Source organism: Toxotes jaculatrix, chromosome 9 (genome assembly GCF_017976425.1).
Source record: "Toxotes jaculatrix isolate fToxJac2 chromosome 9, fToxJac2.pri, whole genome shotgun sequence".
NCBI lineage: Eukaryota > Metazoa > Chordata > Actinopteri > Toxotidae > Toxotes > Toxotes jaculatrix.
Genome location: NC_054402.1, coordinates 11,664,341 through 11,676,521, shown reverse-complemented (window position 1 = coordinate 11,676,521; position 12,181 = coordinate 11,664,341). Strand labels below are relative to the sequence as shown.

The 12,181-nt window shown below is 38.5% G+C and overlaps 1 protein-coding gene across 1 annotated transcript; it reads right to left on the bottom strand.

The window, feature by feature from the left end:
• Positions 1-6,531: 6,531 nt before the first annotated feature.
• Positions 6,532-11,281, bottom strand: il10ra (interleukin 10 receptor, alpha). Its single transcript, XM_041046990.1, has 7 exons — positions 10,991-11,281; positions 10,325-10,445; positions 9,940-10,109; positions 9,674-9,813; positions 8,888-9,056; positions 8,426-8,544; positions 6,532-8,170 (listed from the first exon to the last, which is right to left on the bottom strand). The coding sequence occupies exons 1-7, from the start codon at positions 11,076-11,078 to the stop codon at positions 7,247-7,249; spliced, it is 1,731 nt and encodes a 576-aa protein (XP_040902924.1). The 5' UTR covers positions 11,079-11,281; the 3' UTR covers positions 6,532-7,246.
• Between the last annotated feature and the right edge of the window lie 900 nt (positions 11,282-12,181).

Genomic DNA, 12,181 nt, shown 5'->3' with positions numbered 1-12,181 from the left:
CCAATATTAAGTCAATTATGTCATATAGGTTAAGTTAGATTCAGTTAAACTGAATTTGACAAATATGAATGACATGTCCTAGATGAAGGAAAAACAAACAGGATTAAACAGGACTTAAAGATATATTCAAGCCCCATCGACAATGTCTATGATACTACACAATCATTTTTGTCTAACATATGTATTTAATTCCAAAATATGTTGTCAAGGTTCGTTTGTGGGGGTATTCCAGAAACCATAAACACAAGTCTCATGATCTAAGTCTTCATCATCACAGAACAGTTTTCTGATGTTGTTATTGTGTCAGCTGCCACCCATTGCAACATTAAATGAATAGATTTACAGTATAAGGAAGCACTTGTTCTGTCTGCTGAGAATTGTGAAATTTACCTCTTGTTATGCAACTCAGGCAGGCTGCATGTATCTGCATCAATCTATTAGTCATGCCATAGTGATAGATGATATCATAGAGGTCTTTGTAGGATATCAGTTTCACCTCTCGGTGTGATGTGATGGTAAAATGAAATTATTTCCTGGAAACTGCTGTTGTATTGCCAAGAGATCCCAAAAAACTTTCATGAAAATAATTTTTTCCTCTTTTTACCACTCCCCAGGTGCACCTCATAAACAAGAGACACACAGGTACAGAAAACAGGATCTACAGAACTAAAAAACTGAATTATATTTAAAAAACAATAGACAAGAAGCCGGAAATTGGAATCGAAACACTCTCACCACCAGGAACGCGTAATTAGCCATTTTAGACATGAATTTTTAAAGATTAAAATTTACTCTGTCATCTCACTGTCAACTCACCTATGACTATCAACTGCTTCCTCCTCCTTGAAATCATTTGAATTTCTAGGAGCCTATAAACCATATTTACAGTAATTGAATATGATGTACCAAATTTGGATTGCATATTAATGTGGCTTTAATGGGCCAAACTTGATTGTGGAGAAGACATGAATTTCCAGTTTTATTGCACAGCAGGCAGATCAGAATGTGGATTTCCATCAGCAAACTCCCTGAATACTCTTTACTCTTGCTCCAAAAACTAGTTCCTTTGATCTCAGAGTATTTTATTACATATTCTCTTCCCAGTGGGTCAAGAATGAACTTATATGCTCATATCCTCACTTTTAACACCCTCCAAGATGAATTTCCTCCCTGGGCATTCTTAATAAGTGTCTAAAGTCATACTAGCAGGTCTGTGAGGCTGTATATCAGTGCTTTGAGCCAACATCAACATGCTAACATTCTCACAGTGACAACGCAAACATGGTGTTGTTTAGCAGGCATAATGTTTACCATGTTCACTATCTTAGTTTAGCATGTTAGCATGCTATCGTGTTAATTAGCACTAAACACACAGCACACCTACACCTGATGAGAATATCATTAGTCTTGCAGGTATTTAGTCATAAACCAAAGTATAGGACAAATTACATTTTTGACTTGCTGGTTACCATGAAGGTCTGAGCAAAATTCAATGACAGTCCATCTAATAGCTGTTGTGGTTTTCAGTGTGGACCAAAATTGTGGACCAGCATTGTCATCCTTGCAGCAACACTGCTATCGTGGCTAAAAATTGCAGACTGACTTGAGTCATTTTCATCACTGTCTACGCACAGTATTTAGCAAGAACTTAGTCATGTTTATTAGTTATGCTGTCCCCTAACTAGATCATGGGATGGTGAATGGAAAGATGAATGGAAAGATGCTTGAACACATTTGTGGCTCATGCTCTGTGGTTAAGTCAGAGTGCGAATCACTCAGAGAGCTTTCCACCATTTGGACCTGATAACATCTTGTGGATAAGTGTGACACACTTTTAAGGACTCTTTTTAAAGTTAATGTACTTACTATGGTACTTTACAGTAACTCCTAAACTGTGATAAGTTTGTAGTCACTCTCAATCATAACCACCTTGTCTATGTGCTATATTATTTTCTTCTTTTTAAAGTCAGAACTATAATTTTATTACACAAAATTTTAAATTGTGGTTCTTTTACATTCATTCAGTTCTGGAATTAGTATGTGACTAGAGTACTTTCCCCCTCTATATTCTAAAATATAGTGATTTGTTGTGGGTAATTCCACATGTTCAGCGGTCCAGAATTGTATCAGTAGGAGACATTCAAGAAAACCCAGCAAATCCCTTCAAATGGAGAAGCAACATGGTATCAGATTATAACAAAACATTTTAATTGTATGAAATTCATTGGATTTGTACCTTTTTAACAAACACAGAAATCTTTGCTGTGAGTGTATTTTCAGTCAAAGTACCAGTACTTCTGTTTTAGTCAGATGTTTTGTCTGTCTCACTGACTGTACATTAAACTGGTTCAGTTTTGGCTTCATCTAGAGTTTGCACCATTATTTCCAGCCACGAGAAGGTGTAATGACTCAGCCATCCAACAGGAGTCCCCATGCACCATCTGATTCAGGTGTTATTACCTGGCAGCCTGTTACTGATTTCTAAGAGAGTAAAAATAGAAAGGCTGCTACTGGAGATGTAATGGAAACTGGTGGTCAGTAGAAGGTTATTTCCTCTGTGAAATGCTTTTAATTGTGTAGTTAAAACAGTTCTCATTAGGCTTGGCAAAACCAGAATGTCTGGTTGTGTTTGAGATGCCTGTTGGATATCAGTGAGACAGGGTGACTGTCTTGTGAAAAGCTGTCACTGCACAGTATCACAGTACTCCAGGTTGAATTTTAAGGCAAGACCTGCTTCACATGACTGTCCACATGAGAACGACAGGCCGTCACATCCGCTTTGTTTTAAAAGTTGCCAGTGGAGGGAGGGTAGAAAACAAGCAGGATAATGAAAGAAGATGGACCGGTTTAAAAGAATGACTGGTATGGGGACATGGAGAGACAGACGTAGGCAAAGAAGGAAGAAGAGAGAGATTTTGATTCTTCACCATTGAGACAAATTATTTTATAAAGCCTTGTGTAAAATCAAATAAGTGACAGTGCTCAACACCAAACGGACACGGAGGAGAGTAGACATCGGTCATCCTGGCTGGTCAGCTATGGGGAATAGTGGTAAGAGTCTTTTAGCTGAGATGCTTAATTTCAGTTCTGTTTGCAAGAATGATGACGCACATAAACAACTTCCAAAAACCTGCTGTAGCCTGTGGTTCAGATTTGATTTTTCTACTAAAGCATTTCAATTTAGAACATTGCTGAAACTACTTCTGCTTCTTTTCTGTGACTAGAAATTTCAAGCCCTTCTCCCTATCGTAGCTGGCAACTTAGAGCTTTTAAAATATTGAGTGACAAAAAAAAAAAATACAAAAATGTCAGCAGTTTACATGTGTTTTTTCTGTCTTAAGCTCCCTCCACACTTGTGATTTCAGTGTCTCTCCAGACTGCTAATGAAGCCAGGGTCAGAATCTTTCCCAGAGATTGATTTTCCAATCTCATTTAATCACAGTGAATATTCATTCATAATGAACAGACATATATTGATCGATTTAGGCCCAGGCAGCCAGACAGACTATTTCAGTTGGTAATCATTTATGTCAGCAATAAAATACACTGTAAAATTCAAACAGAACCTCTTTGTCATTCAGAGGGCTTGTTTATTGTTCTTGAATGCTTGTAAGGTGATCTTGGAAAATGTTAATCTATGGCTATAATCTAATTGCCTCTTTGTGTGTGTATTTGCAGGGAGCACGGTAAACCCAACAGCAATTGGGATTATTGTGGGCTTTGGCATCCTGGCGATCCTTTTCACTATTGGCATTGTCCAATTCTGCTGCAAGTACAAATGCAAAAAGTTCAAAAAGTGCTGCAAGAAAAAGGGTGAGCGGATCTTTAAAAATGTCATAGCAAAAAAAAAAAATACACACACTTCCTCTCTTATCTCTAGCGGTAATGAGTCATGCAGGCAAGTTTGGTTTTATCTGACCAGGTTTTGAGATTTGCACCTCCGCTGCCTCATCAGTACTATCGAGGACAATATGTGAAATTTGAGCATTTTTTTCTGTGCAATTTGCACCACAAATTTCATTCACCTCGTTTGGCTTCAAGCACCAATCTCAGAGATGGATATCTGAAAAAAAAAATCTATACAAATAAAACTGAAAGTCTCTGCATGGCTTTGAATTTTGGGTGACAACTTTAAACTTGTGAAACTGGGATGCATGTGTATACATGGTGGATGCTGTGAAACATCACCCATAATTAAGACCACGATATGATGAATCTGTCATGCAATTGTCGCACAGTAATGCATATTCATTGTCTCCTCTTACTCTTTAGAGCCATCATTGAAAGACAAAGTGCTCAAGTAAGTGGACTATTCCTCATAGGCCTTTCCAATAATTTTTTTTCTTTCCTCTTAAATTCAGTACTTGCTTTATGGTTGTATGGGTAAACTTGGTGTGTTTGATGTCTCTATCTGCAGCAAGGCTGGGTTGAAGAAGTCCCCTCCCTTCTCCGTCAGCAGCATCATAAAATGACAAACAAGCTGGTGGCATCCAGCACCACCGTAATGGAAGGCACACCCCTCATCTGTCTCTTTCCTGTAGAACACATTTTGTTTTGAGCATGTATGTTATCTGTTGTGCTATAAATCATGATGGGTTTTTAACCTGAGGAGGGACTTTCTTGTATTTTTGTTTTTTTCTTAATTACTTTAATTTTTTTATGTGATGTGACCCTTTCAAACCATGTCACTTCCTCTGGGCCAACTTTTTAGTGGGGCCTTGAAAACTGCATGCTATGTCTTGAAACAGAGAAGTATTGCATGCTACTGTGTATGCAAAACTGGTATTTTTATGTCAAGTCATGAAATTAAAAAATATTATTACAAAATAGAAAATATTCACTTGAATATATATTGTCTTGCAATTTCGCTTTTTTTTTGTCAGTTTTGCTATTTGTCATGAGAAACTGAACAGTGTCATTTTGTGCATTTATGTGGTTAAAATTTGAGCACGCACACACACACCACAGACAGATACGCTGGGCTGCTCATGAGAACTGTTGAGGTGAAGGCTAAATATCAACAGCTGAACCGCAGCAACAAGGCAGATCAATTTTCTTGTAAGCTGTGGGTGACTTCCCTCCACGTTCACATAACTACTACCTTTTTGATACTTTCTATGCTAGTTGGAACTTTAATGTCTCATCATTTTCCTTTAATGAAACTAAAACACGTTTCTCTGTATCTGATGTTCTTCTGATATGAACTGCCTACAGTAGGGTGAATAAAGGTTAACCTTTCTATTCAGTCATAACTTAGATTTGCACAAGACAAAAACAGAAATCTTAGAAATCTTCTTGAGTGCACTTGACAGGATTTTAGATTATTTCAGGCCTCCCTCTCTATTTTTCATATATCACAGTTCAGAAACATAAATGGTAGGTGATCCACTTATGCGGCTGCAGTGTTTAAAAACCTTTCACTGCATTTGTTCCTTTGTGATTATATTAAAAATCAAAGGTAGATGTTTGGAAAATCCACAAATTAAGAAGCTGAGGGGCTCCAAAAGCCTCAAGCTCACTGCATATCAGATGCTTTTGGTAATTTGTTTTACCAAAAGCCAATAATTTATTTTGGTAATGAAATTTATTGGAGAATTTACAGGGCCAATTAGCTAATTTTGTGACTGCATCTTACAGAGGGACCTTGCAACAAAATCTAATTAGTTTCAGCATGGGAGAACTGGGTAAAGAGGGAACTTGGGGGTGACAAGATACATGCATACTCATTATACAGATAGCTGTGTGTGGGGGATCCTTAGGGGCTCATCCGTAAATTTTTACACCACGACCTCCTAACAGGTTAATCCAGTCTAACATGGAGTGGTAAGAACAGACGATAAACTATGTTCGACATTTGCTGATCATCACTGTACATGTATTGCAGAAAAAGTAATGTGATACTTTTCAGTTCAAATGATTTTTTGTTTTCTTAAACTTAAGGATTAGCCAAAATTTGTCTCACTTCCCCTGTACTTTTGCTGCAAATTGAGAAGTAGGTCATATGACTGTGTTACTGCTGTCATGGACCTGCTTCATCTCACCAAAGAGTGTAACTTACCCTACAGCTCACTAGTAGATCTTATTTAACTGAGACATATGTTCAGTATCAATAGAAAATTTGGCGCCACTAACAATATTTTCTGTCTCTGCCGTCGCTGTAATGTGGGACTTTTTTAAAATGAGTGTAAGGCTGAGAGAGGAAGTGTTTGTTTCTTAATTTAGAAGCTTCAAAGCCACTGTCCTGGTTCTTGTACAGTATTTGCATACATGGGGATCCCAAGTACAGCTAAGCGATATGTAATGTTTGCTTTTTTTCCAGTTGGTATCACTTTGTTGTTTCAGGGTTTTCCTTTTGTTTGCTTGAGTCTTGGTTTTCTAATAATCGACTTCATGTCATTTGTTTACTGATTGCTCTTTTTTTTTTGTTAATGTGTGAAATTTACTCAAGACTCCAAGAAGAGACTTGCTTTTAATCACATGTAGAAGAGCAGAATCGCATATATATATATTCACATCAATACACAATAAATATGTATTTTTTTCCATAACATTTAATAAATAATTGAAACAGGGAAGTAGATGACAGACAGATCTGCAGTAGAAGTTATATGAAAGTCATTCAGAGAATGTTAAAAATAACCTGTAAAAAAAAAAAAGCCCAGCTCAAACTTGAAAATGACAAAAGAAATGTATGCTCCTTAATTGTGTCCTTTGTTTGACACTGCTTGATATATTAAGAAACAATCATACACTTTACTAGTGGGTTCTTTGTTGGAGGAGGTGAAATAGCAAAATGTCCAAAAGCATGTAACTGTTAAACCGTTTCTCTACATTGCTCCCCACACCAGTTTCACTTCCGGCATGGTGCGTTTTAGTCAGTCGTAAATATACCCAGAGAGACGGAGCTGTAAAAGTCTTTGACTCCACAGTCTCCATCTGTATAAGCTCCTGAGACTCAAACCAACAGCTATCAGCCAGCCGCTGTGTGGTTAAACCTCTCATTTCCTTTCTATATTCAGAAACAAGGTGTTGACTGCTTTGTTTCCTTCCCTCACTTTTCGCCTTCGTCCTTCACATTTCCAATTCTGTAGCATTCCTCCGTATTGGAAATCCCCAAAATACCACAAAAATACTCCCTAAATACTAACTCATGCTTCTATTTCATGATTCAAAAGGTGTGTCATGTGGGGAGAAAGGAGTTTCTTGTTCCAATATACCATTTGGAACGGTTCCATTAGCATGATTTTTAGTCAGTTTTCAGCTGTACGTCACATAGGGAAAGGGACACATTGTTCATATTGAAATCATGTCCTTCCTCCACCAGGGGAAGTGATGATAGATTTGTTAGCAGCGGGAAAGTCTCCCCTAGTTGTGTAAAAGTATTGTTGAAATCGTCCATTATGACAGTGTCCAGCTGTGATTTTTTAGGATAATTTGAAAATGTAAGCCCCACTTTGTAAGAGTCCACAAAATCACATTTGCTGCTCAGTGGTCCATTTTCTATACACATAGCTTTGTATTGTTTGATAACTTCAGATTCATAATGACCTTGCTTATGGCACCAAGGGCACTGACCTGCTCCTGAGCAGATACACAACTGAGGCCCAGCCCTGTAACCGGTGACCACTTCGGCCAAAACTGTATCTGGAATTATCTGTTTAATGGAGTCCTCATCGCCACAGACATGAATCTGAACAGCCGAGGGGCTCTGGGTGCGATAATTACCACCAGGGACTGACTCTTTCAGAAGCCTGCTGTCCTGTCCCTCCAGATTCATGGAGGAAGAATCAAGCTGGCAGCCCAGCCCTACTCCACTATCCTCCTGCTTCCTTACTTTGTCAGCATCAGTCCTCTCATCTTGCAGGGGGTAATCTGCCTGACTGCTGGTGGAGCTCTCTGGTCCTCCCAAGCTCCCGCAGCCGCTGTCTTCTTGTCTCACATGTCCTCCGTTGTTTGTATTACAGTTGGACTCCATGCTGACGCCACTGTCCATGCTTGTTCTCCTGTCCTCATCTTCAGTTTCCTCTGTTACTGTAACATGGGTCATGGGTTCTTTGACACAGTTTTTCACTTCTGTTCTGTAACTTGACAGGAACCATCCTTTGTCTGTGACAACCTCCATAGTCCCCACTCCAACAGAGAGTGGAAGCCAGTAACTTGCTGGGGATTTCTGGGGTGAGATAAGAGAAGACAAAGGTTGTAGAATTATTCATTGTTTAGTGTCAAAATAGTTATGACCTATGAGCCATCTCACAAGGCTATATTGAAAAATGTGGCGCAAGGCGGTATCTACTGCCCACTTTATGAGCTCCTTTCACTTTTTCTTTTTATCTCCCTGGGAACTGTTTGGTTCTGCTTTTCAGAACGACTGACACTACAAGTTTTTTGAACTGTAACTCTTCCCAGTTTTTATAATTTAACTTACCAATGCAGCAGGTGTTTTCTCCGGTCGTCTAAGGTAACACAGGAGGATAGTTACACTGACAGCAATGATTGCCAGCACACTCAGAACAGCTAGAGATGATACAGCAATCACGAACCATTCTGGAGGAAGCACAAAGACAAAAGAATTTAATAGGTGTGAGGGTGTTATGCATAAAAGGATTTCTTCAAAACTATAGATCTGAACTTGTATCAAATTTTAAATTTAGGTTTGGAGAAAGCTTTACATTTTAGGAACTATGCCAGACTTGAGAGTGGCCCACAAGTGGTGTAGATCTTTACCATTGAAAAAAAATGTTTTGGTTGGTTTTCATAAAATCATCAGCAAATCAACTAAACTAACCTAACCTAACCTAACCTAACCTAACCCAAATTGTAACTGCCTGGTTGCCATTCACAGCTGCTATCTCTTAGCTGTCTGTCATCATTATAATGCTTTTCTTACCTTGCTCTGGTAGCAGCAGACACTGTTTTGGAGACCAGCTGCTGATGGATAGGGCTCCATTACCCTCTACCTTCATGCTGACACAGTACTCCCTCCCCCAGTGGAGAGACGTGAAAGTTTTAGTCCTCTGATCCTCCCCTACGTCATCTTTCAGGTATGCTTCGATAGTCTGTGGGATAAAAATCAAAATTCCATGCAGGTAAAGGCATTGTGGGGTAACGTTCAAACACTCATTCATATAACCAAGGCCTAATCGAGATTATTAAAACATACATTAAAGGTATATGCAGATACTGTACTGAAAATATATCTTCATTTTAGGAGCACTGACTGTGTCTCCAGTTCCTCGTTTTCATTGTCACCAGCTTTCATCTCAGATCCAGCCACTCCCCTCTACCCAGTTTCCTGCCTGCTGGCCCCTCCACCCCTGCACACACCTTTTCTTATTTACCTAAAATTCCCTCGTTTTGTCATTAATTCACCTTCATTCTCCTTGTTTTTACTACTGTACTGTACAATATCTTAACCTGGCATCATTGATGCTGTTTGTGCTTGGAACATAGACTGATAATAAACATTTTACATGGTCAAAAACACTGACAAATTAGATTTAGCTGTTGTCTGTTGTGTTTGCCTGTATTTTAAAAGCCCTGCCAGTGAGTTTAAGAGTGTTACAATTTGTCGCAATTTTGTGTTTTGAATTTCAGTGACACATTTAGTGGAAGTGGTGTCTGCTGTCTTATATTATTTCTCATATTGTGCCTTTAACCTAATTCTGATGCCCACCTTGTTATCTTTATCCACCAGGTGGATGGTGTACTTGACCCCATAGGGGTAGAGGTTTCTCAGAATGGGTTTTTGGTGAACAGAAACTGATAGAGAGCTGGAAGTAGCCACCAAAGTGAAGGAGGGAGGCTGCAATTTACCTGTGGATAGAGAGAAAGGTAAGAAAACATCCCCTATAGTGTGTGTACACAATTATTTATCCAGCCAAAATATTATAACCAAACAAATGTTTAAAATATAAATACAAAAGTAACAACTATGCTTACTTTCTTTTGGGTTAAATTTCTTGCTTTTCCACTCAGAGGTGGAATTTTCTGCGACCAGGTGAACTCTGACCTTGTAGACATTGCTATAGTCATCTATGAGGCTGCTAAGGTCACAGTAGGCGTTTGTGATCTCCGTGCAGATTTCTACCTTGGTCCAAGGACCGTTGTACCTGAGGACAGACAACACACCAGTCACCAACTGGAAGGAGTGGAGTCACTGGATAACACAAGGTGAAATAAAATCTAGCAAGTCAGAATCAACATTGAATAACTCTCTTTGGAAAAAACAACCCTGGGAAATTTGAATTGCAAAATAATAGGAAACCAACAGGACATGGTGATGACTACATTTAACTGTCATTACTGATACTGAAGTTAAACATACTTTGCCATTTCTACATTGTATTTGGAGTCTGCGGGGGCATCCACGGGACGTTTCCAATACACTATTATTTCCCCATCCAAAATATCCACTGTCAGGTTGTCAGGCTTCGGGATGCCCAGTCCTGCCAAAGAAAACAAAGTGGCATTATGATATACATTCACTGGTCAGTATCACAAGATACTTTACGGTTCTCCAATTGAAGTGCATTTTTAAACTCTTTTCCTCTGTAAAATCACAGATATGTTGTATGCACACGCTGAGCACAAAAAGTTATTTTTACTTAAATTTTTAGTGAAGGATGCGGTCAGGGGAGTAAGGGAAGTCTGACTAACGAAAAAACTTGGCGGTCTCGAAATAGCTTATTTGACTTCTGATCATGACGACACCGCAGGTGTCATCATGAAAAGCGAACAGGATTCTGCTCATTTCCACTCTAAATGTGGAATTCATTTACCAGAGGGAAATAGATGTGATTAATTCTCTTTTTTTCCATGACGCTTTCATGAAAAAAAAAAAAAAAAAGACGTTCAGTGTTTCATCAATATGAACAATTCTGCAATAATAAATTAAAATTATTGTCAGGATAAACATGGCAAAAAAAAGGTTAGTTTAACTGAAATGATAAAGTCAAAATAAAAATACATTGTGATAATGGTTGTTAATTACCTGGCACAGAGTTTATGCAGATAAGCAGGAAGAAAAGTATTGCTGTCTTGTTGCTCATATCCATTTCTGGTATCCAGAGAAATATCATTCAGTCATAATCCACACATTGATCACCAATAAAGTCTCTTATTCCAGTCATCACTGAGGCACATTAGGCTGTAGAAAACATCTTTTCTTCTCAACAGCTGAGGGGAAGACACTGATACTCTCTCTTTGATACTCTCTCTGATACTTTCTAACTGGCACTGAGGTGAAATAAGAAGAGGCAACTTATTTTCCCCTCATGACTTGATTTACATAGTTCTCCTCAAACACCTTCCTCTCTTGCTCAACTCCCCTCCCTCTCAGATGATGCGTTTCCTGTTGTTACTACATCAGTGACGTTGTTACCAGTTTTATCTCTTAGTCTGCTAGTCTTTTCTCTCACCAGACGTTTTCCTCTTTCCATATTTACTGAATGTTGTGAACTGCGACTGACGGCCGTCAGAAAAACAAAAACAACAATGCTGTTGGACTGTACAAGGCTCAGAGAAAAGAAAAGGGAAGTGTTCAGGAATTTCCCTGGCCCCTTTTATTTCTTATTTCTTTTTTATCATAAGAGAGGCATTCCAGTGTTTTTGGAGAATTGATATTTTTAACTTCTTAGTTTTCATACTAAAAACATTCAAACACATGATAGTTTTAGTTTGCCTCTATTTGACTTGTGTGTTCTTGCCTTTCTGACTTCATCACATCTTTTCCTGTGAGACTGTCTGTTAAACCTCTGTTGTGGTTGGCTGCACCATGGGTGGGTTTTGCAAAGAGCAGTGGTAGAGCAAGCTGTGACACGAGTGGAAACAAGTAAAAAGACACATAAACTACACTGATAATCTAAATGAATTGTAGGTTTTTAAATATTAACCATCCAAAATAATTTGATTTGTTGATAGACATGAGTTATGAGTTTATATGCTTCACAGACATATAATTCCATCATGACTGAATGTGCATTATGAGTCCAGTATGCAGGCTATTAGACTAGAATCTGGACTTGTCTTTTATGTAGTCTCTTAAAATGTCTAATGAGTGAGTTATAAACTTAACTGACTAAAGTGACAGGAGCCATGACCTTTTCAAAATGAATCAGCTGAGGGGTCTATCTGGTATATCTCTCTGGCGTCAACAAACCACAATGACTGTGGTCCCTTATCT